General features: G+C 50.3%; 1 protein-coding gene across 2 annotated transcripts in view; it reads left to right on the top strand.

Annotated features, from left to right (window-relative positions):
* The window catches only part of slc22a13b (solute carrier family 22 member 13b), an 85,440-nt gene that overhangs the window by 26,863 nt on the left and 34,218 nt on the right, over positions 1–24,359 (top strand). For both annotated transcript variants that reach the window (XM_038808851.1, XM_038808850.1), the window contains exons 2-4: positions 740–843; positions 7,956–8,110; positions 22,813–22,981. In XM_038808851.1, the coding sequence (XP_038664779.1) occupies positions 794–843; positions 7,956–8,110; positions 22,813–22,981 (374 nt within the window). In that variant the 5' untranslated portion in view covers positions 740–793. The remainder of the gene's footprint in view (positions 1–739; positions 844–7,955; positions 8,111–22,812; positions 22,982–24,359) is intronic.

Below are 24,359 nucleotides of genomic sequence, written 5' to 3' on the forward strand. Positions count from 1 at the left end.
AGCGGGTACATCAGAAAGAGTTCCCCGCTGGGTCACTGTCTGTGCAGAGTCTGCACGTTCTCCCCGTGTCTGCAAAAGGTTTCCTCCGGGTGCTCCGATTTCCTCCTGCAGTCCAAAGATGGGCAGGTTAGGTGGACTGGCCATGCTAAATTGCACTTAGTGTCCAAAATGGTTAGGAGGGGTTATTGGGTTACGGGGATAGGGTGGAAGGGAGGGCTTAATGTGGGTTGGTGCAGACTCGATGGGCCGAATGGCCTCCTTCTGCATTGTATGTTCTATGTTCTTAAAGAAGTGTGGGATTAAGGGAAGTGGGTTATGAGGAGGATTAGGTATGGGAATACTGTTTGGTTACAGTCTTATAATCATGCACTGTGTGCTCCATGGAGTTAGGACATGCTGATGTACCTTTCTATTCTTCCCGCCTCAAGCTTTGCATCACTCGGTACTGCAAAGAGAGAGGAACAGATGCCAATGAGTGTTGTGGGTGCATACACTGACATGTGAATGTGAGGTTTGCAGCAGTACTATGTCTGTGAGGGTGAGGTGAAGCAAATGCAGGTGAGGTGTGAGTCCTGAGTGATAGAGGTTGTTGGCAGGTGAGTGGTGGAGGTGTGTTAATTGGAACAGTGGCTGAGGCTCATGGTGACTTTGGTATGATTTAGCATTTGAAGATGCATTTGTTTCCCTCCACAATTGACCAACCCCTGGTTTCTAACTCAGGTTGTTCTTTTCTCTCCAGTTTGATCTGGTTTGTGATGACAGTTGGCTGAATCAGCTCTCACGGTCCATTTTCATGTTTGGACTTTTTGTCGGAGCCCTATTGTTTGGTCCCTTAGCAGACAGGTAAGAACCAACAATTTAAATACTGCACAAACATTTCCTATTGGTCGTTTGTAAGCTGATAATGGAGCGCTGTTTTAAAAAAGAAGTAAATTTCACTGAAATAGCCTGCATACCACCTCTTAGGACTTTATTTTGCTTTAGAGCAGGTAGATTTTCATCTTATTCTCTTTCACGTATAGAATTTCTTGGTTGGTGCAGAGTAATGATAATAATCTTTATTATTGTCACAAGTAGGCTTACATTAACACTGCAATGAAGTTACTGTGAAAATCCCCGAGTCGCCACATTCCGGCGCCTGTTCGGGTACATGGAGGGAGAATTCAGAACGTCCAAATTATCTAACAGCACGTCTTGCGGGACTTGTCGGAGGAACCCGGAGAACCCGTGTAGCCACCTGGGGTGGCCACGTCCCGATTACAAAATGGACACTTGCAGAGAATGAAGGGAAAAATTGGACAATGCTAAGAAAACAAGCAGGTGCAAGGTTTGTCTGTGGATTGGAGTTTGCAGCTCCCAGACAAAACCGATATTACCAGCCATTAGCATAGTAATGAGCTATCTCCGGGGACAAAAGAGAAACATTTAAGCAATCGGTACCAGGGCAGACTCCCCGGCGCCAGTGGAGACTAAAACAAAGGCAAGCCAACGGTCACCTAGGGCCCGCCCAGCGATCAGGCAGCCACCCCTTTATTGGAGAAAATCAATACAAATGATTGGGACATGGTCCAATTAATTGGGGCCAAGTTCAGGGTCCGCCCAAAAGGGCACGAAGCCCCTTTAGGATATAAAGAGGAGCCCCCAAGACAGATCGGTCTCTTCTTCTTCATCTTGGCCTTGGCTCTCAGCGACGAGAGACCCGCCAAGCACCAGACAAGTAAGTCTAAAGTCAACGCACGCTACAAGATAGGCGCTACTAGCTACTATTCTATACATGTTCGATGCCAGCAGCCTCAGAACCGGACAGCGGCCATTGTTCCTCTGACTGAGTGGGCACCCGAAGCTAAGTATAGGCTTTTGGTAGTAGTGTTAGTTTAATGAGTAGAGTTTGTGCATTGACTGTGTGTAAATAAATGTGCATTGATTTCAAACTTACTAACTGGTGTATTGAGTCTTTGATCAGTATTCGGTTTTGAACCTTGTGGCGGTATCGAAAGGACACCTGGCGACTCTTGAGCAAGCATAATTAAAACAGAGCAAATTAAGGAGAGAGCATAACGAGCAACACCCGGAAGAAACCCACACAGACACAGGGAGAACATGCAGACTCCGCACAGACAGTGACCCAAGGCAGGAATCAAACCTGGGACCCTGGCGTTGTGAAGCATCAGTGCTAACCACTGTGCTACCGTGCTGCCCCAGTATGAATGTGTGAGGCCAGCAAAAATCTTCAAATTGGCACAAAATCAGATAGAGTGCCTACAATCTGTCCAATCAAATTTTTCTTCACATGCTAAACAGGCACATGTACTATAAGGGGAAAATCTCCCCCTTTGCATGATACATTTGCAGGAGCATTAGAGCATCATAAGTGACATCATATATGGGGGTCACTGGATTAACCTGGAACAGCACCCATTGAATGGGGAGGTTGAATTGAATAGAAATGATGAATGTATTGGGAATAGTGGATGAATGGAGAGATTGGATTAATTAGGAACAGGGGAAGATGGACTGAATAATAATGGTGGGAAACTGGGATGAAATGGGTATGTTGGTTGGTATTGAGTTTGGATGAAATGAGAATGCTGAATATACGAGGAGGCTGGGTTAAATAATAATGGTGGATGGTTGGGGAGGTTGGATTAAAGGGGAATGATCGGTGGGGCAGTTCTTTTTATTAGCTGCATACCAGATGCACATGGAAAGCCACCATCAAGCTCACATGCCCAAACCAAACTGTTTAGATATTCATACATCCTGGGACCATGATTATCCAACATGGAGAGAATATTACCTTTCTTAGGATACATTCAATTGCCTATCCAGTGAGCTGAGGCACAGGTTAGCAAAGACAAGGTTTGGTGATCCTACACGTGCTCAGGGGCAACACTGGATTTAACCTACTGAACAGAACACCACTTACCAGTACTAGCAAACTGCCTGTTGTTTGTCCAACTAGTATCATCCCTCCCCATGTCTGTGTGGGTGTCCTCCGGGTGCCCCGGTTTCCTCCCACAGTCCAAAGGTGTGCAGGTTAGGCGGATTGGCCATGCTAAATTGTCCCTTAGTGTCCAAAGGGTGTGCAGGTTAGCTGGGGTTAAAGGGATAGGGTAGAGGAGTGGGCCTAGGTAGCGTGCTGTTTCGGAGGGTCTGTGCAGAATCGATGGGTCGAATGGCCTTCTACTGCACGCTAGGGATTCTACCCCATTAGTGCAGGGCACACTGAAACTGCAAGGAAATAACTCTTGAGTGAGATCTTCTACCCCAAGTTCAATTAATGAATCGAGCTGACTGATCAATCATCGTTGGTATTCGAAGGTGCAGTGAATATACCTGTCTCAAATGATGGATTTCTGAGTCTTTAGTCTTCCTTCATCAAAGACCTCAATGGAATAACTATGAATAATATAATATCTTAGTTGTTGGATACACAACAAGCATGCATTTGAACATTGAGCAGATGGACAGTGTATACAGGAACATTTTCCTGATCGAATAGTGACCAATACAACTTCCTTTTAAATTTGTGAATGTATTGCCACCCTCTTCCTGACCACTTCACAGACACACGGTATGTACCATTGAATTGTACTTTTACCAAATGAAGATGCAGTGGCTTAAAAGTGTTACCCAATCATGATTTGCACTGAACACTGGTTATGTAAGCCAAATATTGGTGACCTCTGTGGATTGAATATCTCTGTGGATTGAATATAAACAATAAGTTGAGTGGAATGAATGGCAAAAATGGATTATGAAAAAGAATATTAGGTTAAAAAATGACTAAATTGTAGGTAATGGTAGGGGTATGGGCTTTCATAGCATGGATCTTATCAGCTGCGCAGAGATTTTTTGGAGGTGGGAGATGTGTCTCGCATCAGGGTTGGTCAATGCATTCCCACCTCAAACATTCTTGCCAGATGTGAGTGAGCAATTATGTTAACTTGCCAGCAAAGTGCTGATGTTGCCGGGGCCTTACTGCAGTGCATAGCACCCCTAAGCACACCAGATGACTGAGGGTGGCCTCCCAGTGGCAGATGAGGGTGGGAGGTGGGGTGGAGGGAGAAAATGGTGAGACAGCAAGCCTCCTTTAATTACTGTCATAATATACACCAGTATATCATGGTGCAGACACACACCGATTGACACACAGCAAGACCAATCAACACGCACAACACCGCAGCCAATCACCAGTTAGAGCACACTCGCTATAAAGACAGAAGGCATCAGTCTTCCCGCTCATTCGGGATGCAGCCTCTCAGAAGGACAGAGCTCACAGCTTGCAGCACAGATCTTCACCATGTGCTGAGTGTTAAACTGGTTAGGATAGGCATAGGTCTTTACTTTAATCTAACAGCGTGTTAACCCACAGTGAAAGTATGTTCAACAGTTTCTAGCTTAATAAAATAGTGTTGTACTATTTCAAGTGTTGGTAGCCTATATGGGTGTTACTGCTGAGGGAAACGCAGTCTCCACGGATCCAGAGCACCCAACACATCAATTACCTCATAGTCCATATGAAGCCGCAGCTCCCAGATGCTTTGCCTCCATAATTATGCACTAGTAGCTAAGACCACAGCTTATTTTAAGTGTTTTTCTGAAGTCTTCAGCCAGTTCCGCCATCTTAAGGTGATCTCACAGTCTCCCACATATAGCAGCAGTGCCCATTTCTCCCAGTCAGACTGCAAGCTGTCCAGAGCCTTAACCACACATATTGATCTTCCAGTCTGTGCAGCCTGCTCATCATCTTTAATTGGGCGGGACTCTCAGATAGGCGGCACAATAGCACAGTGGTTAGCACTGCAGCTTCACAGCACCAAATCCCAGGTTTAATTCCCGGCTTGGGCCACTGTCTGTGCGGAGTCTGCACGTTCTCCCTGTGTCTGCGTGGGTTTCCTCCGGGTCCTCCGGATTCCTCCCACAAGTCCCAAAAGACATGCTGTTAGGTAATTTGGACATTCTGAATTCTCTCTCAGTGTACCCGAGTGTGGCGACTAGGGGATTTTCACGTAACTTCATTGCAGTGTTAATGTAAGGCTACTTATGACAATAAAGATTATTATTATTATAGGTGGCCTATTAATTAGCTGTCCCCAAGAAGCCACACAGGCAGGAGGTCCTCAACTACCGTTGGGGTGGGGGTCTCAAAATGGTTCCATCTCTTACTTAAAAACGGAGGCATAAGAAACCACCCACAATGCCATTGGATCTGAATAAGGGGAAGTTATAACAAAGGCAGGGAACAGCAAAATATCTTCTCCCAGGGTACACTGAGAATAAAACGTATAAAGGTTAAAAACATCAAACGGTGAACAATGAACAGAACTATCTGGAATGCAAGGTCTGAAAGGGCGGTGGAAGCAGATTCCAGAGTAACGTTTAAGAAGGGAATTGGATGTATATGTAGAAAGGAAAAGTTAAATGAGCATTGGGAAAAGGCCAAGGAAAGGGACTAATTGAATAGATTTCACAGAGTTGACATGAGGTTGATCAGCTGAATGGCCTCTTGTGCTCCATGATTCTCTGATTCTATATTCCCAAAATGGGGCATTGCAAACGGAACATTGGGTAAATCTTTTTCATCTGTTACCAATAAAATATTAGCATTCAAATGCTGTCATAGTGGTAAAAATAATTTAATTGAAATGAAATGTGCAAGAAAAAATAATGTCTTGAGCAGTCATTTCATTGATGGTTTCCCCATCAACAGAGTTAATATTGAAGCTTATTTCTGTGCTCTTTATCTTCTCTGGGAGTGTTGTCAGTGTTGCAGTGGCAAGGTCGATTTGGGTTCACACATGCACACTTCGAGTTACAGAAAAAGGATCAGGAACAGACTGATTTCCACCTTCCCTTCTTAATCTTGATGTACAGAGTCTCAAAGTAATATCCCTAATGTTGCCTCAGGTCCCTGTTGTGTTCTGGTTCTTCATGTAGCATAAGCTGCTTCTTTGATGTATGCTCTGACAAAGGAAGGTTCAGGCTTGGAGATAGGTTTAACACATTTATTGAACAGTTAACAATTCTCCTGCTTGAGTTCAACTCTCCTGCTAATCTTGCCATAGTAACTCAGTCGAACTAACCAGTCTGCTCTAAGCCATGCAGTGGGTGTGATGCTTCTGATCTGCCCCTGTCCTTCTCTCCTGTCACCTGTGGAAAGAGAAAGAGTATGTGTGCCCTGTCCTTTTACATGGGTTGCCCCCTTGTGGTAGTGTCACCGCTGGTTGTCTTGACTGCCCATTGGTTGTGTCCTATTCTATGTGTTCATTAGCTGTATGTCTGCATGTCACGATGTCTCTGGTGCTCCCTCTAGTGTTTATTTAGTTATAGTGTATTTACATTAACCCCTTGTGTGTTTACAGTGATGCATATCACCACATCCCCCCTTTTCTCATGTTACATATGTTCTGTACTTTGTTAAAGAACATTTAACAAAATAGGTAGATAAGTGATGACATGTACAAGTCATGATGACAGTGATGGTTATACAATACCAAACAATATGTATGAGTCTAAAGTTCATGAATTAATATGGTCGAGTGTTGTCATTGAGGTGTCGATGTTGATGTTGTCATTTCCTTGTGAACACCGTCAGTCTCCCTGTGCTTAAGGAACCAAGAAGTCATCAGGAGGTGTTCAAATGGTCAAATCACGTCTCTGATGTCATGACGCTTGTGACGTAGAGCGTAGGATTAGATTGTGCATGCGCAGATCACTTTTCCTTCACTTTGAGCCTTTTTTGCAACTGCGCATGAGCGGTTTCTCGCGCATGCGCAGGACACCGTTCTGCCAATTCACGTCTTTTGGGGAACTGTGCAGGTACAGCTCCTTTCACAAGATGGCCGCCAATCAAAATCGCCATTTTCTGCTGTGACAGGGATACCTTCGCTTCGTGGTGAGTTTACCAATCTTTTACCAATCTCTTTTGTGTTTTCCTCGCAGTATTTTTCAAACTTGTCCAGGACTGTCTGGAAGTCTCTTTTGTCCTGCCCTTTGGAGTACTTGAAGGTCTTGAAGAATTCTGCTGCACTTGCACCCGCAATCGTGAGCAGAAGCTTTATTTTCTCCGCATCCGCCACGCCATCTAGATCGGACGCTACCAGGTAGATCTCAAATCTCTGCCTGAATGCACGCCAGTTTGCACTGAGAATGCCGTGGTACCTGAGCTGCTGAGGAACCGGAATCTCGATCATCTTGCCTGGGTGCTGTTGCTGGTAGTCACGGATATTTTGAGTTGAACAGAGATTCAACAGGCACTCCTGGAACCATGTTGTGTTATGCTTCTTCATGTAGCATAAGCTGCTTCCTTGATGTATGCTCTGACAAAGGAAGGTTCAGACTTGGAGATAGGTTTAACACATTTATTGAACAGTTAACAATTCTCCTACTTGAGTTCGACTCTCCTGCTAATCTTGCTATAGAAACTCAGTCTAACTAACCAGTCTGCTCTAAGCCGTGCGGTGGGTGTGATGCTTCTGATCTGCCCCTGTCCTTCTCTCTGAGTGTCGCCTGTGGAAAGAGAAAGAGCATGTGTGCCCTGCCCTTTTATATGGGTTTCCCCCTTGTGGTAGTGTCAACTCTGGGTGTCTTGACTGGCCATTGGTCGTGACCTATTCTGTGTGTTCATTAGCTGTATGTCTGCATGTCATGATGTCTCTGGTGCTCCCTCTAGTGTTTATTTAGTTGTAGTGTATTTACATTAACCCCTTGTGTACTTACAGTGATGCATTTCACCACAGTCCCCAGCTAATGCAGCACAGGGAAAGGCACTAGTAACTCCACCCAGTAAGCCAGCAGAGTGCCGTTGAATTGATTGTCAAGGTTGTGATTCAGCCCCAACTGTTGATGTGCAAGTTACAACACTATACAACTGGAGCTGGTATCCTTGAGAAGATAGGAGTTTGGTAATGGCCAGTTCACATTTAATAACATGTCCCTTTCTTTTTTTATAGGTTTGGTCGAAGAACAATTATTTTGCTCTCACTGTTTCTTCAACTAGCCAGTAGTGTGGGAGCAGCGTTTGTGCCAAACTTCAGCTTATTCGTTGCTCTGCAGTTTGTTGTTGGTGCATCGGTGTCTGGAACTTTGGTTAACGCCTTTGTTTTAGGTATGATTAAAGCACTCCATGTGGACAACATCTTCAAGTGACCTCTTCGGCCTACTGCAGCTTACATAAATAGCTAGAAATAGCTGGCCCATATCACTGCTTATGTTGCACATGAGCCAAAAATATCTAATTAATGTATGCTCAGAGCCAATGCAATTAATGAAGTATTTTTAAAAATTCAGATGTGGGATGTGGGCATCACTGGTTAGGCCAGCATTTATTGCCAATCCCTATTTGCCCTTCAGAAGTTGATGGTGAGTTGCCTCTTGAACTGCTGCAGTCCTTGAAGTGTAGGTACACCCACTGTGCTGTTAGGAAGGGATTTCCAGGATGTTGCCCCAGCGACAGCGAAGGAACAGCGATATATTTCCAAGTCAGGTTGGTAAGTGACTTGGAGGGGAACCTCCAGGTGGTGGGGTTCCCAGGTATCTGCTGACTTATCCTTCTAGATGACAGTGGGTCTGTAAGGAGCAGTCTAAGGAACCTTAGTGAGCTACTGCAGTACATCCAGTAGATGGTACACAGGCTGCCACTGTTCATCGGTGGTGGAGGTTTGAATGTTTGTGGAAGGAGGAGCAATCAAGCGGGCTCCTTTGTCCTGGATGGTGTTGAGATTCTTGAGTGTTGTTGGTGCTGCACTCAGCCAGGCAAGTGGAGAGTATTCCATTACAGCCCTGATTTGTTCTTTTAGATGGTGAACAGGCTTTGGGGGATCAGGTGTGAGTTACTCGCCATCAGATTCCTAGCCTTTGACCTGCCCTGGTAGCCACGGTATAAACATGGCTAGTCCAGTTCAGTTTCTGATCAATGGTAACTCCTAGGATGTTGATTGTTGGGGATTCAGCGGCAGTAGCATCATTGAATTTCAAGCAGTGGTGGTTAGTGTTATATTACATGGTGCTCTTAAACTTGCTGTTGATAAACACTCATAGTCTTCCAATTAAAGCAAATAATTTATTGAGTAACTTAAACAAATAAACTCTGAATTTGTTCTCTCTCCAATATTTACTATGATTAACTACACATGTGCACTCTGAGCTATCTCTCTCTACCTCTGGTCACTAGACACTATACACACGAAGAGGCGGGAACTCAGATTGAGTCTGTCTTTTCTACCCCTTTCTAGTGCTGCCATCTAGTGATCTCTTAACTGTTATGACTATACATTCACACCTTGAGTGCATACAGATATGCAGATCACTTCAGTTAGAACCTCTGTTGCAGCAAATGGTCATTGCCTGGCACTTGTGTGGTGCAAATGTAACAGCCAAAACCTGGATATTGTCCAGATCTTGCTGCATTTGGACATGGACTGCTTCATTATCTGAGGAGCTGTGAAAGGTGCTGAACATTGTGCAGTCATCCGCAAACATCCCCACATCTGACCTAATGAAGGAAGAGAGGCCACTGATGAAGCAGCTGGAGATGTTTGGGCTTAGGACACTACCCTGAGGAACTCCTGCAGTGATGTCCTGGAGCTGAGATGTTTGACCTCCAACCACCACAACCATCTTCCTTTGTGCCAGTTATGACTCCAACCAGCGGAGAGTTTCCCCCCCGATTCCCATTGACTCCAGTTTAGCTGGGGCTCCTTGATGTTATACGCAGTCAAATGTTGTCTTGATGTCAAGGGCAGTCATTTTCATTTCACCTCTGGCATTCAGCTTCTTTGTCCGAGGCTGTAGTGAGGTCAGGAGCTGAGGGACCCTGGCTGAATCCATACTGAGTGTCCATGAGCAGGTTATTGCTGAGTAAGTGCCGCTTACACAGGCTACATTTCCATAACTCCTTAAGTAAACCAATGCCAAGAGTTTAAATGTGACTGTATGTTGAAAACAGCGATTTGCCCATTACTCATTCCTGGGATAGATTTGTTTCAGATAATTGACTGAGTCTTGCCTGTTAGATCGGAATACTGTGAACACCAAATTATCTACTCCCAGGATAGCATGAGCTAAATGTCAAAAGGTGGCCATTGAACAATACTATCTGAAATGTATTGTCTGAAAGATCAAGGAGTTCAGAAAATGAAAAAACACCTGATGGGTTCAAACAAATAATGTCATCATCCTATCTGAGAAATGGGGTGGTATTCCACCCCCCCCCCCCCCCCCCCCCCACGCCGGGTGGGAGAATCGGCGGGGCGCCACGCGAGTCGCGCCACGCCGCCCTGACACCCACACGCGATTCTCCCACCCCCCCCGAAACCAGCGCCGCGAGAATCGCACCAGGCCCGCAAACGGCGAGCGGCGATTCTCCGGCCCGGATGGGCCGAGCGGCCGCTCCGACACGACAGGTTCCCGCCAGCACCGTCCACCCCTGGTTGCTGTCAGCGGGAACTGTGCGGGAACGCTGGGGGTGGCCTGTGGGGGGGAGGGGGGCTCCTTCACCGGGGGGGGGGCCTCCGATGGGGTCTGGCCCACGATCGGGGCCCACCGATCGGCGGGCCGGCCTCTCCCCCCCCCCAGGCCTACCTCCTTCCGCGACCGGCCCCAGGTGTGCCATGTTGGTGAGGGGCCGGAGCGCGTAAGAAGTTACCCGCGCATGCTCAGGATGGCGCAGCCTAATTGTGCATGCGCAGGATTGAGCTGCCCCAACTGCGCATGCGCGGGTTGGCAAGGCGCCCATTCGGCACTGCGTAAGGAGACTAGAGTGTCGTGAACCGCTCCAGCGCCGTGCTGGCCCCCTGTGGGGGCCAGAATAGGTCGTGCCCGGGCCCTGTTCGGGCCGTTGTGAAAGGCGACGGTGTTCACGATGGCGCGGGCACTTAGTCCCGGGAGCAGAAAATCCCACCCACGGTTTAAATTGCAGAAGACTTGTTGAAGAAAGCAAAATGCCAAGAGGAACATCGTTAATTATTGTAGCACAACTGAGAAACTACACAATTCTTGATTGTCTGTAGAAGCAAAACAATGGCCTGGATCGGGTGGATGACCCGATGTTGCCTGGGCACAGGCGGGGGTGGCGTGGAATGCAGGCACTTCATGATTTTCCAGGTGGGTCAATTAAGGATTGGCAGTGAGGCAACGGGTAAATTAGCTATATTTGGCAGGTCATAATGCTGGCTGCATTCAAGCAGATTGAGAACAGTCAATATGGAGGTCCACATCAAAGGAAACAGAGGGGCAATGGTGTCAGAAGGAAGAAAGGTCTCTCCATGATTCAGCAACACCTTCTTGGAGGTGCTCCTGCAAGTGATCAGGGACTTGTTGTCCTGTTTAGAGCAGATGGCAGGTGGAGGCCAGCAAGCCTCGTCAAGTTAGCTTGACAGATGACAGACATCTTACGCAGCTGAGGGGAAGTTGCAAGTACACTGATCCAGTTCAGGAAGAGACTTAATGATCTGCTACAGAAGGTTGGCCTGTGGAGTTTTGACTGGAGTTCCAGCAAGAATTAAAAGGCGCTCACAGAATGTGAGGCCAGGCGCGAGACTCATATATGAGACAACATCAGGCAGCAGTATCCATATCGAGGTGCCCAGTTTACAAGCTACAATCAGTGATGGGTGAACGCTGCATTGTGATGGCTGAATGGCCAGCTCATCATGCTATCACAGTGACATTTACAGCACATTTACAGTGCCTCAGGGTGACTACCACAGAAGGCCAAGAGACAGGAGTTACACTGTGTATGTCTGTACTTGCAGAAGAGGCATGCTCAGAATGCCAGGGAGCATCAACAAACCTGAGATGGAGTGCCTTTGATCGCAGTGGTGACAACAATAAAAGAGGAAGCCATGGAGATTGAATGGGTCACAGCAGGCAGCCTTGCACTAAGGGCGGGAGTGGTGACGCTCTCGAAAGATACCTTGAACAAAGCACTGAGTAGATGTAGGGGCACACACAGAACTCCATAGCAAGGCCTTATCAATGAGGCTTATAGTTTAAGGGAATTAGTGTGGTAGTCACCACTGCTGTATTATATACTGCATACGAGGGTATTACGGTAAGGCCCATGTTCTACAGGTACAGGGATAGATCCCTGCCTGCTGGCTCCGCCCAGTAGGCGGAGTATAAATGTGTGGGCTCTCCGAGCTGCAGCCATTTTGGCAGCAGCTGCGGGAGGCTCCACATCTCTGCGTAATAAAGCCTCAATTACTCTCTACTCTCGTCTCACCGTAATTGATAGTGTTATGGGAGCGGCGTTTTCAGAACCCCAAAATGTACCATGGAGTTCAACCAACCTCTCCCTTTAATGTATTGTTGCTTTTGAAGAACACGGCTTGGTCTCCAAGTGTGTATTACACTTATGGACACATGGGTTTTTAAACACAAACACTGTTTATTCCATGAATTCAACTTAACTTTAAAAAAAAAACATTGGATCCCTCACCACCCCTTACTTCAAAGATAACCCCGAAAATAATACAACACTAAATAATGCCTCAAAATGTTCCTTCAAACCTCCAAAAGACTTCACCTTTAACAACAGAAACACATTAGGTTAAAGTCATTACTATTATGAGTTTAAATCACCCAAATGATTCAGAGGTAGTCTTTAATGGCAGAGATCACAGCAGATCCAGCTCACTGCAAACACAGACACACCCAAGCTCTTTTCCTCAAAACTGAAACTAAAACTCCCAAAAAGCAGAAGTGAGCTCAGCAGCTCCCCCCAATAACTGACATCACTTCAGTAATATGAGTACAATGATGGATCTCCGCATCAAGCCTGATCGTCTGCAGCTTCACCCTCAAGCAGACAACACCAAGTTGGCCTTCACACATTGGCTAGCCTGCTTTGAGGCATACATCGGATCCGTGACTGACCCACCCTCAGAGGCACAGAAGCTCCAGATCCTTTACATGCGCCTGAGCTCGGACATCTTCCCCCTCATCCGGGACGCGCCAACATACGCTGAGGCCATGGCGCAACTGAAGGAGAACTACACGCAGCAGACCAACAAGATCTACACCAGGCATCTCCTCGCCACACGGCATCAACTTCTCCGGTGAGTCTGTGGAGGATTTCTGGTGTGCCATCCAAATCTTAGTGAGAGACTGTGATTGCCAGGCCATCTTGGCCTCTGAACATTCGGACTTGCTACTTAGAGACGCGTTCGTTACAGGCATAGAGTCGGCCTACATCCACCAGCGACTCTTAGAAGGGGCTGTGGTGAATGTGATTCACACTATATATAGTTGCCAATATCACTCCATGTATATATGTTCGTTATCTACCCGTTGTAAGATCAATGCTGTATATAGTTGCCAATATAACTCCGTGTATATATGTTCACTATCCACCATTGCAAGTGCAGTTGCCCTATCCGACCACCAGGGGGAGTCGCTCTGGGAGTACGCGAGAGTTTGTACTGGGCTCCTCCCTTGGCTCCGCCCAGGACTCCTCCCCCTGGGACCGATGTATAAAGATCAGTGCCTTAGAGCCAGCCTGCAGTCATCTGGAGTTCAACGACGAATAGGTTGGCTCAGTAGTAAGTGTATTAAAGCCTCTGTTCAGATCCAACTACACGTGTTCGCAGAATTGATCGTTCCATCAGGGGCTACCCTCGACCTCGCCATGACCAAGAAACTAGCGCTCTTACTCACGGTCACCTTGCGCAATATTCAAGTGTATGCCCCCAACCACGCGGCCCACCCCTCATGGACATCGTGGACCCCGCCAGCGAACGCCCTACCGTGCACCCCATCAGTGACCGCCCTCAGCCAACCCCAGGCCTGTGCCGCACGACAACCACACAACCCCGGGGGACCCAGTGCTACTTCTGCGGACAGTCAAAGCACCCCCGACAACGCTGCCCGGCACGAAGCGCGCTCTGCAAGGCCTGCGGTAAGAAAGGACACTTTGTTGCTGTTTGCCAGGCTCGCTCGGTCACCGCCATTGCCCCGGCGCTCCCCTATGTGCGACCCCCGGGCGCTGCCATCTTCCTCCCCGCAGACCATGTGCAGCCCCTGGGCGCTGCCATCTTACTCTCCATCTTGTTCGCCTCACCCATGCGTCCCGTGGGTGCTGCTATCTTGCCCGCCCCAGGACACGTGAGGCCCGTGGGCGACGCCATTTCCCCGCCTCAGGATTCCTGCTCGTCAGACACCTCATTGGGCCGCTCATCGCCTGCAACCGCCGCCGACCAGCCACGCCTGGCCTCTGTTATGATTGACCAGACACGACTGCACAACCTCGCGACCGTGTCGATGACGGTGTAGATCGACGGGCACAAGGTTTCCTGCCTTCTGGACTCCCGGAGCACTGAGAGCTTCATCCACCCCGATAGGCACTGCTCCCTCTCGGTCCACCCCACCAACAAGAAAATCTCCCTAGCCTCCGGATCCCACTCCGTGGTGATCCGGGGGTACTGCACTGCCACCCTCACCATCCAGGGCATAGAGTTCAGCGGCCTCCGCCTCTACGTCCTGCCCAACCTCTGCGCTGTCTTGCTACTCGTCCTGGACTTCCAGTGCAACCCCCAGACCCTAACCCTGAAATTCGGTGGACCCCTACCACCCCTTACTGTCTGCGGCCTCACGACCCTTAAGGTCGACCCACCTTCCCTGTTTGCGAACCTCACCCCGGATTGCAAACCCGTCACCACCAGGAGCAGACGGTACAGCGCCCAGGACAGGACCTTCATCAGGTTTGAGGTCCAGTGGCTGCTAAGGGAAGGTATTATCGAGGCCAGCAACAGCCCCTGGAGAGCCCAAGTGGTAGTGGTGAAAACCGGGGAGAAACACAGGATGGTCGTTGACTACAGTTAGACCATCAATCGGTACACGCACCTCGACACGTACCCCCTCCCACGCATATCTGATATGGTCAATCAGATTGCATAGTACCGGGTCTTCTCTACAGTGGACCTGAAATCTGCCTACCACCAGCTCCCCATTCGCAAGGCCGACCGCCAGTACACCGCATTTGAAGCGGACGGCCGCCTTTACCATTTCCTTAGGGTTGCCTTCAGCTTCACTAACAGGGTCTCGATCTTCCAACGGGAGATGGACCGAATGGTTGACCGGTATGGACTGCGGGCCACTTTCCCGTACCTGGATAACGTCACCATCTGCGGCCACAACCAGCAGGACCACAACGCTAACCTCTCCAAATTTCTCCACACCACCAAACTCCTCAACCTAACCTACAACAAGGAGAAGTGTGTGTTCAGCACAGACCGATTAGCCATCCTTGGCTATGTGGTTCAGAACGGAGTTCTAGGGCCCGACCCCAAACGCATGCGCCCCCTCATGGAACTCCCCTTCCCCCACTACCCCAATGACATCAAACGATGCCTGGGGTTCTTCTCGTACTACGCCCAGTGGGTCCCAAACTATGCGGACAAGGCCCGCCCACTCATTCAATCCACCGTTTTCCCACTGATGGCCGAGGCTCACCAGGCCTTCAACCGTATCAAGGCTGACATTGCCAAGGCCACGACGCACGCGGTGGATGAGACACTACCCTTCCAAGTTGAGAGCGATGCATCCGGCGTCGCTCTGGCTGCCACCCTCAACCAGGCAGGCAGGCCCATGGCATTCTTTTCCAGCACCCTAAACGCTCCAAAATTCGGCACTCCTCTGTCGAGAAGCAGACGCAGGGCATCGTAGAAGCTGTGCGACATTGGAGGCATTACCTGGCCGGCAGGAGGTTCACTCTCCTCACTGACCAATGGTCGGTAGCCTTCATGTTTAACAACACACAGCGGGGTAAGATCAAAATGATAAGATTTTGAGGTGGAGGATCGAGCTCTCCACCTACAATTACGAAATTTTGTATTGTCCCGGTGAGCTCAACGAGCCCCCTGATGCCCTATCCCGAGGTACATGTGCCAACGCACAAGTAGACCGACTCCGCACCCTGCATGACAATCTCTGTCACCCAGGGGTCACCCGCTTTTATCACTTCATAAATGCCCGCAATCTGCCCTACTCCATCGAGGAATTCAGGGCTCTCACCAGAGACTGCCAGGTCTGCACGGAGTGTAAACCGCACTTCTACTGGCCAGACCGTGCACGCCTGGTGAAGGCCTCCCGCCCCTTTGAACGCCTCAGCGTGGACTTCAAAGGGCCCCTCCCCTCCATCGACCGCGACACGTATTTTCTCAATGTGGTCGACGAGTACTCGAGATTCCCCTTTGCCGCCCCATGCCCCGATATGATGTCCGCCACCGTCATCAAAGCTCTCAACACCATCTTCGCTCTGTTCGGTTTCCCCGCTTATGTCCACAGCGACCAGGGATCCTCATTTATGAGCGATGAGCTGCGCCAGTACCTGCTCAACAGGGGCATTGCCTCGAGCAGGACAACCAGCTACAACCCCCGGGGAAATGGGCAGGTGGAGCGGGAGAATGGGACGGTCTGGAAGGCCGTCCAGCTGGCTCTACGGTCAAGAAATGTCCCGGCCTCCTGCTAGCAGGAAATGAAAATGAGAATCGCTTATTGTCACGAGTAGGCTTCAATGAAGTTACTGTGAAAAGCCCCTAGTCGCCACATTCCGGCGCCTGTCCGGGGAGGCTGGTACGGGAATCGAACCGTGCTGCTGGCCTGCTTGAAAAGCCAGCGATTTAGCTCGGTGAGCTAAACCAGCCCCTCCCCGACGCCCTTCACTCCATTCGGTCGCTCCTGTGCACTGCGACTAATGAAACTCCCGCTAAACGTCTCTTTGCCTTCCCTAGGAAGTCCACCTCGGGGTTTCACTCCAAACATGGCTGGCAGCTCCAGGACCTGTTCACTTGTTCTCCTCTGCAAGCACGTACGGCTACTCAAGGCGGTCCCGTTGGTGGAGAGGGTACAGCTACATCACGCGAACCCTCAGTAATCCTACGTAGCGTACCCCGGCGGCCGCCAAGACACAGTCTCCCTTCGGGACCTGGCACCAGCTGGGTACCCGCACACCGCCCCCCCCCCCCCTCTGCCCTGGCACCACCGTCCCTTCTCCCGGCGCACCCCGCCACAGCCACCACTCCAGGTCAATCCACCCTCCCCTTGGTTCCACCCATGGATGAAGGTGAGGTCAACATGCTCCCGGAGTCACCGACGACCGAACCAATGCCGGCATCAACACCACACCTGCGGCGCTCACAACAGCGGATCAAGGCGCCCGACCGTCTACATTTGTAGGCTCTTTCAAAACTTTTTTGACAACCTATATGTAAATAGTATCCGACAACCCGTATGTAAATAGTTTCCACCACCCCTGCTGGACTCTCTTTTAACAGGGGGTGAATGTGGTAGTCACCACTGTTGTATTGTGTATACTGCATACGAGGGTATTACGGTAAGGCCCCTGTACTACAGGTACGGGGGTAGATCCCTGCCTGCTGGTTCCGCCCAGTAGGCGGAGTATAAATATGTGGGATCTCCAAGCTGCAGCCATTTCGGCAGCAACTGCAGGAGGCATAATAAAGCCTCGGTTACTCTCTACTCTCGTCCTAATTGATAGTGCATCAATTAGCTCAAATGGTAGTGCGCTCGTTTAGTATGTGAGAGGTAGTGAGATTGATGCCCACATTCTTCATTTTGATTTTGGAGGCCAGTTAGCTCAGTTTTTAATAATAATAATCTTTCTTGTCACAAGTAGGCTTACAGTAACACTGCAATAAAGTTATGCAGCGCGATTCTCTGCTCCGACGTCAGAGTGTCGACGCCAGCGTCAAAACAGGAGAGTTTCACTCTGCAGTTGACGTCCGTTCCGGGACCCCATTCTCCGGCGATCAAGGGAGCTAGCAGGGGTGCAGCGGCACGCGTGGGGGCGTGGCCTCAGAGCAGCGCCAGATACCCAGCACACGCAATCGATGCGGCGCCATGGCACACAGACCACGATCTGGAGGCACTCCTGGATGCGCTCGAGGAGAGGATGGGGCATCTGTACCCTGGACCTGGCCAGAGCATCCCAGCCACCATGGCCCCGCGTCTGTGGAGGGAGGTGGGCGCGGCCGTAAGTCGCGGTGATTCCCAGGACTGGCGAGCAGTGTCGCAAAAAGCTCAACGACCTACTGAGGACAGCCAGGGTGAGTATCCAGCAATGTGCCCATGGCAGCAACCCCCCCCCCCCCCCCCACCCCCCACATGTGTGACCCCCACCCTCTATGCAGGGGGACGGTACAATCACAGCCATGACCGACATGGCTGCAGCCACCCATGCAAGCCGCATTGACTGTGTGCCCTGTGCGCCCATGCCAACATTGATCCAACGGCATGCATCGGATCGCCTAACAATGCTGTTATTTCCACCCCCCAGGAGAAGAGCGCCCATAACCAATGGGAGCGTGCCCAAACCGGAGGTGGTGAACCTGACCTGCGTCACCTCACCGTGCACGGGCAGAGGGCACTGGATACAGCTGGTGCATCCTGAGGACCAGGAGATTGCCCATGCTGAGATTGAGGGTGCACCCCCAAGTGAGATCCCCTCAGCCCTCCCCCCTTCCCCCTCAACCCTCTCCCCTCAACCCTTTCCCCTCAGCCCTCTCCCCTCAGCCCTTTCCCCTCGGCCCTTTCCCCTCAGCCCTTTTCCCTCAGCCCTCTCCCCTCAGCACTCTCCCCTCAGCACTCTCCCCTCAGCCCCCAACCCTCAGCCCTTTCCCCTCAGCCCTCTCCCCTCAGCCCTCTTCCCTCAGCCCTTTCCCCTCAGCCCTCTCCCCTCAGCCCTCTTCCCTCAGCCCTTTTCCCTCAGCCCTTTCCCCTCAGCCCTTTCCCCTCAGCACTCACCCCTCAGCACTCTTCCCTCAGCCCTCTCCCTTCCGCCCTCTCCCCTCAGCCCTTTTCCCTCAGCCCTTTTCCCTCAGCCCTTTTCCCTCAGCCCTCTCCCCTCAGCACTCACCCCTCAGCCCTTTCCCCTCAGCCCTTTCCCCTCAGCCCTTTTCCCTCAGCACTCTCCCCTCAGCACTCTCCCCCCAGCCCTCCCCCTCAGCCCTCCCCCTCAGCACTCACCCCTCAGCCCTCTCCCCTCAACCCATTCCCCTCAGCCCTTTCCCCTCAGCCCTCCACCCTCAGCCCTCTCCCCTCAGCCATTTCCCCTCAGCCCTCCCCCCTCAGCCCTCCCCCCTCAGCACTCTCCCCTCAGCCCTCTCCCCTCAGCACTCTCCCCTCAGCCCTTTTCCCTCAGCCCTTTCCCCTCAGCCCTTTCCCCTCAGCCCTTTCCCCTAAGCACTCTCCCCTCAGCCATTTCCCCTCAGCCCTTTCCCCTCAGCCCTTTCCCCTCAGCACTCTCCCCTCAGCACTCTCCCCTCAGCACTCTCCCCTCAGCACTCTCCCCTCAGCACTCTCCCCCCAGCCCTTTCCCCTCAGCCCACTCTCCTCAGCCCTTTTCCCTCAGCGATTTCCCCTCAGCCCTCTCCCCTCCGCCCTCTCCCCTCAGTCCTCTCCCTTCGGTATTCACGACTCTCTGAAGTTTCTTGCGGCCCTGGGCCGAGCAGTTGCCATACCAGGCTATGATGCACCCTGATAGGATGCTTTCTATTGTGCATCTGTAAAAGTTGGTAAGGGTTAATGTGGACATGCCCAATTTCCTTAGTTTCCTGAGGAAGTATAGGCGCTGTTGTGCTTTCTTGGTGATAGCGTCGACATGAGTGGACCAGGACAGATTTTTGGAGATGTGCACCCCTAGGAATTTGAAACTGCTAACCATCTCCACCTCGGCCCTGTTGATGCTGACAGGGGTGTGTACAGTACTTTGCTTCCTGAAGTCAATGACCAGCTCTTTAGTTTTTCTGGCATTGAGGGAGAGATTGTTGTCGCTGCACCACTCCACTAGGTTCTCTATCTCCCTCCTGTATTCTGACTCGTTGTTATTCGAGATTCGGCCCACTATGGTCGTATCGTCAGCAAACTTGTAGATGGAGTTGGAACCAAGTTTTGCCACACAGTCGTGTGTGTACAGGGAGTAGAGTAGGGGGCTAAGTACGCAGCCTTGCGGGGCCCCGGTATTGAGGACTATTGTGGAGCAGGTGTGGTGTTCATTCTTACTGATTGTGGTCTTTTGGTCAGAAAATTGAGGATCCAGTTGCAGAGTGGGGAGCCAAGTCCTAGGTTTCGGAGCTTTGATATGGCTGGGATTATGGTGTTGAAGGCGGAGCTGTAGTCAATAAATAGGAGTCTGATGTAAGAGTTCTTGTTTTCGAGATGCTCTAGGGATGAGTGAAGGGCCAGGGAAATGGCGTCTGATGTGGACCGGTTGCGACGGTATGCAAATTGAAGTGGATCAAGGCGTTCCGGGAGTGTGGAGGTGATGCGTTTCATGGTCAGCCTCTCGAAGCACTTCATTACGGCTGAAGTCAGGGCCACCGGACGGTAGTCATTGAGGCATGTTGCCTGGTTCTTCTTTGGTACCGGCATGATGGTGGTCTTCTTGAAGCAGGTGGGGACTTCGGAGTGGAGTAGGGGCAGGTTAAAGATGTCTGTGAATACCTCGGCCAGCTGGTATGCGCAGGCTCTGAGTGCATGACCAGGGATCCCGTCCGGGCCCATCGCCTTCCGTGGGTTCACTTTCAGGAAGGCCGATCTGACTTCGGAAGATGTGATGGTGAGTATGGGTCAATTGTGGGCCGTTGGGGCACTCGACAATGGATTGTTGGTTGCCTGCTCGAACTGAGCATAGAATGCATTGAGTTCATCGGGGAGGGGTGCACTGCTGCCAGAGATACTGCTCGGCTTCGCTTTGTAGCCCGTTATGTTGTTTAGTCCTTGCCACAACCGCCGAGAGTCTGTCTGTGACTCTAGCTTGGTTTGATATTCTCTCTTGGCATCTCGGATGGCTTTGCGGAGATCGTACCTGGGTTTCTTGTATAGGTCAGGGTCGTCTTCCTTGAACACCTCAGATCTGTCCTTCAGTAGGGAGTCAATCTCGTGGTTGAGCCATGGTTTCCGATTGGGGAACGTACATACTGCTTTCTTTGGCACTGAGATACCCTCAATCACGACACAGGAGAGAAGATAGATGATTCAAAGGCTTTAATCATCTGAGAACTGTACAGCAGCCGAGAAGCGTGCTCATCACATGTGGCCTGAGTGAGCCTTATCTTATATACCGTTTCCTGGGGGCGGAGCCAGAGGCGGAGTCCCCCAGGGTTCCAAGCCCGGTCTTAAAGGGCCAATGCATTAAAGGTAAAGTATCATTATATCAGCTACTGATAACATTCATCACAGGCACGCAGTTTCCACACATTTGCTGATGAAGTCTGTGACGGTGGTGACATATTCATTTAAGTTCGTCACTGAGTTCTTAAATATGGACCAGTCCACTGTCTCTAAGCAGTCACGTAAGAGCTCTTTTGTCTCCTCGGACCAGCACTGCACAACCTTCTTAGCTGGATTCTCCCGCTTGAGTTTCTGCTTGTAAGCTGGGAGAAGGAGCACTGTCTTATGGTCTGATTTCCCAAAGTGCGGTTGGGGGATGGAACGGTCGCGCCCTTGATTTTTGAGTAGCAGTGGTCAAGAGTGTTGTCGCCCCTGGTGGGACAGGAGATGTGCTGGTGGAATTTTGGCAGTACACTCTTGAGGTTGGCCTTGTTGAAGTCTCCGGCCACGATGAACAAGGCCTCCGGGTGTTCTGTTTCATAGTTGTTTATGACGGTGTACAGTTCATCCAGCTCCTTCCTCACTTCTGCCTGGGTTGGGATGTAAACCGCTGTGATAATGGCTGAAGTGAACTCATGTGGAAGATAGTATGGGAGGCACTTCACAGTCAGGTATTCCAGGTCTGGGGAGCAGTAGGTCGCCAGGGTCGCCACATCCAAGCACTAGGAGGAGTTGATGAGGGGGCAAACCCCTCCACCTTTCGCTTTGCCTGAAGATGCCGTGCGGTCCGCCCGGTGAATAGAGAAGTCTTCAGGTTGTATGGCACAGTCCGGTGAGGCGGGGGTGAGCCATGTCTCTGTGAAACAGAGCACACAGCAGTCTCTTACTTCCCTCTGAGAGGTAAGTCGGGCGTTAAGTTCATCCAGCTTGTTTTCAATCACTTGGACGTTTGCCAGGTGTATGCTGGGGAGAGGGGTCTTGAAACCATGTTGCTTCAGTCTAACCTGCAGACCGCCGCGTTTCCCTCGCTTCCTCGGTCGGCGGCTGCTGCTGGATGATCCTGGGATCCAATGGGAGACGTCAGCTCTTGTGGAAGGTAGGTGGTTGCGTCTGGCAGGCACCAGGGCGCTATTTACGTATCCGGGGTCACGTCTGGCAGGGTCCCAGGCGCTGGTTGAGGTAGAGGGGTTGCTAGGGGGGCGAGTTTGCAATTCGGATGAATCCCGGCGTTCTGCGGGCGCGGGAATACCTTGCAGCGCGTACGGGTCCTCGCGTGCGGTCTTTGCCGTTTCTGGGGTCCTGGGTCATGGGCAGGGGCTTCCTGAGGCAGGTTGGGCTGGGCTTTGAAGGGGAGAGCTGACAGGTGGGATTTAACCTAAGGATTACCGCACCTCAGACGAGTGGCAAGGTTGAGAAATACCAAAGTATTTGCACTTACAAATGAGAAAACATATTCTTTCAAGGAGGAATCCCAGTCTTCAATGTAGCACGTATTTCATTAAGGTTTTTGGCAGATTGTTAAATCCAACGAATCAATAAATTAAAGCTTCTTGTTTTGATGAGGAAAATCCCATTATTTTGTTTCTACCTACGGGTTGTGTGTTTCTTACATGATTCATGTTGGGCCGAATGGCCTCCGTCTGCACTGTAAATTCTATGAAACTACATGCTGGATGGAGAATGAAATATATAAAGATGGCCACTTTAAGCAATCTAACATGCCAATTTGTCTATTTGCAGGTATAGAATGGTCTGGTGCATCGCAGCGAACACTTGCGGCTGTCTTCTCACACTGTGCCTTTTCAGTTGGGCAGATGGTCCTGGCTGGGCTGGCTTATGAGATACGTGACTGGAGGATGCTGCAATTAACCATCTCATGTCCGATGATTATCTTCTTGTTTTATATATGGTAAAGTATTCTCCATAAGTTTTGTAAACATCCATTCTATCATCATTTATTTCTAAATTGAATTTATTAGTAACTATCACAATGGTTAGCAATGCTGCCTCACAGCGGCTGGGACCCGTGTTCGATTCCAACCCTGTGTGGATTTTGTACTTTCTCCCCATATCTGTGTGAGTTTCCTCCGGGTGCTCCGGTTTCTTCCCACAGTCCAAAGATGTTCAGGTTAGGTGGATAGGCCACCTAAATTGCCCTTAGTATCCAGGGATGTGTTGGTAGGGTTATTGGGGTAGGGTGGGGGAGTGGGCTTGGGTGGATTGCTCTTTCAAAAGGGTTGGTGCAGACTTGATGGGCCGAACTGCCTCCTCTGGACTGTACGAATTCTATGATCTTGTATTCAAGTCCCTTAATTTTGGAATATCCCAAAACTGGAAACATTCTCTCCACATTTACCCTGTCCAACTCATTCATAACCTTTGGAAATTCTATCAAGTCATCTCCAAGCCTTCTGTTTTTTAACGGAAAATGCCCAACCTGTTCAATCTTTGTTTTGGAAAATCTTTTCATTGGCTTTTCACATATTGATAAACAGTTGTTACTTATATGCATTACATTTTTCTTTTCTGCGCTAATTTGCTTTATTTTACTGAGAGGTTTGTTTTGTCCTTCATTTGACCAACTGTACATACCTTTTGCTGCTGCCCTCTGGATCCTCTTCTCTTGTGGTTTCCCCATTCCCCCCCCCCCCCCCCCCCCCCCCACCCCCGGTTGGCGCAGACCTTTGGTTCTTCATCTTTTTTTTTCCCTAGCTTACTGCTCGTTGCTGGCCTCAAACAGGTTTTGGAACAGTCCGACAAACTGCCCCCAAGTATCCAGGAGGCCTTCCTCTGATCCTCGGGTGGCGTATTTAATCTTCTCCAGGTGGAGATATTCCTAGAGGTAGGTGAGCCAGTCTGCAGCTTTGGGTGGTGCTGCCGATCGCCAGCCGAGCAGGATTCTCTGGCGTGCGATTAGGGAAGCGAAAGCAAGGGCGTTGGCCCCCTTCCCCATGTGTAACTCTGGCTACTCCAATACCCCGAAGATTGCCACTATTGGGCATGGCTTCACCCTCACCCCCACAACCTTGGACATTGCCTCGGAGAAGGCTGTCCAGAACCCAGCAAGCTTGGGGCAAGCCCAAAACATGTGGGTGTGGTTGGCCGGGCCCCTCTGGCACCGTTCACAATTGTCCTCCATCTCCGGGAAGAACCTGCTCAGTCGGGTTCTGGTCAGGTGCGCTTTGTGCACCACTTTGAGCTGCATTAAGTTTAGTCTTGCGCAGGAGGAGGTGGAGCTCACTCTGCTCAGTGCTTCGCTCCAGAGTCCCCATCCTACCCCTGTCCCC

Source organism: Scyliorhinus canicula, chromosome 10 (assembly GCF_902713615.1).
Source record: "Scyliorhinus canicula chromosome 10, sScyCan1.1, whole genome shotgun sequence".
NCBI lineage: Eukaryota > Metazoa > Chordata > Chondrichthyes > Carcharhiniformes > Scyliorhinidae > Scyliorhinus > Scyliorhinus canicula.